This window comes from Coloeus monedula (assembly GCF_965178545.1).
Source record: "Coloeus monedula genome assembly, chromosome: 9".
Classification (NCBI taxonomy): domain Eukaryota; kingdom Metazoa; phylum Chordata; class Aves; order Passeriformes; family Corvidae; genus Coloeus; species Coloeus monedula.
Window position 1 is genome coordinate 28,614,744 of NC_138789.1, and position 4,659 is coordinate 28,619,402.

General features: G+C 41.1%; 1 protein-coding gene across 1 annotated transcript; it reads right to left on the bottom strand.

The window, feature by feature from the left end:
- Window positions 1–485: 485 nt before the first annotated feature.
- Window positions 486–2,747, bottom strand: LOC309576145 (CARD- and ANK-domain containing inflammasome adapter protein-like; the record flags this gene model as incomplete). Its single annotated transcript, XM_082287192.1, has 1 exon — window positions 486–2,747. The coding sequence occupies one exon, from the start codon at window positions 2,745–2,747 to the stop codon at window positions 486–488; it is 2,262 nt and encodes a 753-aa protein (XP_082143318.1).
- Between the last annotated feature and the right edge of the window lie 1,912 nt (window positions 2,748–4,659).

Sequence of the window (4,659 nt, forward strand, 5' to 3'; positions counted from 1 at the left end):
TCTCTACTTAAAAATGCAAAATCTAGACAATGGTATGATAAAAGAAAGAAAAATAATTGTTAATAATTGTTGTAGTCTCAGGAATACCTTGAGGATACAGACATCTTCTTATTCATAATAGATTTTTTTTTAAATTGTAGTTTTACCAAACAATGCTTAACTAAGCTATCCATACAGGCTAATATTCACAGATATATGAAAATATATTTTCTATCTTTGTCTTGATTTGTACTAGAGGAGGTCAAACACAATGTGTTTAAGGCTAGAGCATTTTAAATAGGTCCCAAGTATGACATTCATGAGAGAAGTAGAAGACCGATCAATACTTAAAAGTTTAACAGTGTCTTTAAGATCCATTTTTTTCCAAGATCACCTTTGCTAACTTAATTCTGCCAGCTCAAGCATAATTCTCAATCATACTCTACAATAGGACTATTCAAAATACATTAAAGAGAATTTAAATGTTAAGGGGTTTTTTTACATCTTCATTTTGTTATTAACATTTTCTTTCTCAACAGGGTTACAATTTGAGCCTGATTTTCTGTCTTACTAAATTCTGCTACTTGCAGTGGAGTCTTTCTGAGGCTGTTCACAGCAAGCAAACTTGCTTTTTCCCCTCGTGGGCAGTTGAGGAGGGCGCTCACAGCACTGAGGTGTCCGGCCCTGCAGGCGCAGTGCAGGGCAGTGTCCCTGCTGCTGTCCAAGGCGTTGATGGCAGCGCCGTGGCTCAGGAGGAGATTTATCACCTCTCCATGTCCATACTCCGCTGCAATATGCAGGGCTGTCTTCCTCCAAATGTTTCTGTCGTCAATATTTTTATTTTTTTCTGAGGCCAGCAGAATTTTTACGATGTCTATGTTTCCTTTCATGGTGGCATAGTGCAGCGGGGTGCATCCATCCATGTCCTTAGCTCCAGCTCTCCCTTTGTTAGCCAACAGCACTTCCACAATGCTGAGGTGTCCTCTTGTGGCTGCAGCGTGCAGGGGAGTCTTCTTCTCCTTGTCCTGTGCGTTGGGATCAGCTCTGGCCTTCAGGAGCATCTCTGCCATTGTTTTGTCTCCCTGCTCAGCAGCCAAATGTAAAGGGGACTTTGCCTGCTTGTCCTGAGCGTTAACGTGAGCTTTGTGGTGCAGCAGCTGTCGGGCAACATCGGCGTGACCTCTCTGACTTGCGATGTGCAGGGGAGTAACAAAGTCTTTAGTGACAGCGTTAGTTTTGGCCCCAGCATTGACTAAAAGGCCTACCAATGCTCCCTTATTCTGGAGCGCAGCAATGTGGAGTGGGGCTTCCTCGGCTTGGTTCCTGACGTTTGTGTCCATCCCCTTGCGCAGGAGCAGATCTGCGATGGAAGCAGCCCCAGCCCGAACTGCCAAGTGCAAAGCTGTGTCTGCAGCAGGAGTCCTTATTTCCAAGTTTGCTCCTTTTTCCATGAGAACTTGTGCTGACTCTGCTTTGCCCATTTCACAGGCCAGCAGCAAAGGAGTGTAATGAATTTCATTGCGGGCATTGATATCTGTGCCTCTGTCTACTAAAGCTGCTACAACACCATGCAGATTCCTCTGTACAGCTCTAAAAAGAGCTGTCTTCTTTATGTCAGAGGACAGATCTTTAGAATATTCCAGTAGTATTTTGAAGATGGATGGGTGGTCGCTGTTGAAGGCTCTTTCAACCATGTTGGAATCAACAGTGGCTCCAGCTTCTAGAAGTACTTTTGCAGTGTTTTCAGATCCCCGAGAAACAGCATAACTGAGAGCAGTCTGTCCTCTCTCATCCTTTCCTTCAGTGGAGGTACCAGCCTCTAGAAGCATTTTGGCCAGGCTGCTCTCATCTCTAAGAGCTGCCATGTGCAAAAAGTTGTGCTGGTTCCTGCAACTCCTTGCCTCTTCTTTCAGGAGCATTTTCAATATGTGACTGTGGTTATTCTCTGCAGCCCAGTGAAGTGGTGTCTTGCCTTCCCTGTCCAGAGCGTGCATGGAAGCACCACCTTGGAGAAGCACCTTGACTGCACCTCCGTGGCCTTTCTCAGCAGCCCTGTGCAGGGCTGTTCTCCCTTTCCTGTCCTTCACACCTGTCCTTGCACCTTTGCTGAGCAAATATTCCATGATGGATAGATGGCCATTGGCAGCTGCAACATGCAAAAGTGTTTCACTGGAAGGGTTTAGCACACTGAGATCATTATCCTTCAGTGTTTTCTCTAACTCAGGCAGGGAGCCTTTAGCAACTGCAGCAAAGATGTCGACAGCAGCATGATCTTTTCTAGGCTTTGTTGCCCTTGAAAGTGGAGTTACTTTTCCTTTCTTCTTAATTGCCCCTTTATGCTTTTTTCCCACAGGTCTGTCTTTTTTCCCCTGGCGCTGTTCACTGCTATTTTCAACCCAAACCTTATCTTTTTCAAGTAAATACCCAACCAATTGTCTTCTGGCATCTCCAATGCTTTCATTTACTTCACTAACGTATTTTCTTATCTTGCTGTAAAGTTTTGGCTCCACTTGCTTTAAACATGGATAAAAAAAGAGCCTGCAGGCTCGTTCACCTTGAGAAATGAGTATGTCTAAAACCCGAGAGTTCTTTTCTGTTCGTGTCCTGTAGAAACTCAGGACCAGCTTTTTTTCTGGGGTAAAAATACCATTATCTATCAGCCAGTGCAGGAGCTGGTCTGGGTCATTTATGCCTTGTACGAGCTCTTCTTTTTTAGTCCTTAGGACTTCAACCGCGTATGGATTTGTAAACAGGCTGCTTGAATGCATGTTCATATTGCTAATCAAAAAGTGAATTGAGGTATTGTTTGAAGGTAAATAGGAAATAGCGAAGCAGGCTCACATAATTTCAGTCTTTTCATAGAACTATGAACGAACAACCGTTGTAGATCAGTGATAAATCTTTAAAGAAATCAAAACTCCCTCACCTTTGAGTTTCCAGTTGTTAGAAGTCCTTTGATCTTCTCTGTTCTTCCTTAGCAACGAGTACAGCTTAATAACAAAACAGAAGTCTGTGATATCTGAAGATATTTCACTTGGAAGGCTTCTTCCAGATTTTTAATGCATAATTAGGGGTTAAAAAAATGCTTTTGTGAATCTGATATTTGAATAGAAGATAGTTGTTAGTTGAGTTCCTCTGTTCCTCTGGCCAAGCTGGCTCCTAAATGACCAGTCAATTAAACATGACAAAAGAAAATTCACAGCATAGTTACTGTTGCCATGATCACACACCTCGTATGATCTGAAATGAAAGAGTGCACACTGCCAGCTATGCAGGTGAAAACCCTATAATGCAATGAAATAAAAGCATAAAGACCTAGATAAAAATAAACTGTTTAAGCAGCTGGTTATAAAAAGTGATCCAGCCTTTCTAGTATGAGCTACAGCTCCAGTCAGGGGTATATTTAAGGCCATTTACCTTGTCATTCCTGCTCTAACACAGAGTCTGTCTGGAAAAGTTAATTCTTTTACATGAGGTGGATCAAGGCGTGTGATTCAGTGTGCAATATTTAAAGTATAATTAGAGCTTCAAATCTGTGTAGTCTTCCATATGGATGTAGGACCTTGGGATCTAGCTGTAATTAATTTAACTTATTGGTGTTTAAATTCCCTATGGAAGAGAAGGAAATAAAATAGTAATTATCCACACATTTTGAAACCAATTGAGAGAAAAATTGAGATTATAGAACTTGAGAAAAGCTGGAGGTAAAATGAGTTAAAAAGTTGAAATCTTGACCTTATTTAAGCAAGTGGGAAATTTTGTCATTAGTTTCTTCATTCAGTGCCCTTTTTGCTGGGTCCTGCTCCCTTTGTATGTATTTTCTTTAATAGTATGTACAAGGTGACTGATAAGATTTTTAATTTTTTGCTGTTGACTTTAACTTTATAAGTAAGATCACAAAATTTATTCTATTAAAAAAAAAAAAAAGTTTTATTGAAGAAATAGCAGGGAAAGGCAAGACTTTTAATATATATTTTGAAAACCAGCCAGTTACCAAGTCAGCGAATTTGACAGCCAATTTAAGAGCCTTGTAATTCCTCTGAAATGCAGAGAAGGGCACTACACCAAGAATAGCAAAACCTTTGTCATTTAGTTAATGATTGTTAACTCATAGCATGGAAAACCGTGGTTTAATGTAGGGAGTCAGGAGCACTGAATGGTGTTCTCAAATCTGCCAGCGACTCACTCTGTGAGCTGCAAATTATTTAGTCTTCTGATTTGACTTAACTCGATCTCCCTAGATCCTGAAGGTCTATCTGTGCCTTGAGTAAATCAGTTCTTACTTAGTTTGGGGAAATGGGATCTTTATATTGTCATTATTATTCTTCCCATGCAAAATAGAGATAACAATCCTTGATCACCTTCACAGGAAAGTTGTGAGTTCTGGCAGGGGAAAATGTTACGTGCGTGCTGAGCAGAGTTGTTATAGGTGGCACGGGAATTTTTAGAACTCCTGAAAAATTTAAAAGAAGAAATGGTGATATTCTGTAAGGTTCCATTAGTAAGGCAGTAATTTCCCAGTGTTCTGAATACAGGAATTTCCCTAGTAAGCAGGTCCTAGTAGAGATGGAAGGGTGCAGTTCTCCTCCCTGGCCTTGAGGAGGAACATTTGAACAATATTTGCAGGCAGCATCTCTTTCAGAGCCATTTCACTTTATTTTGGAAAGTAATAAGCGGCAA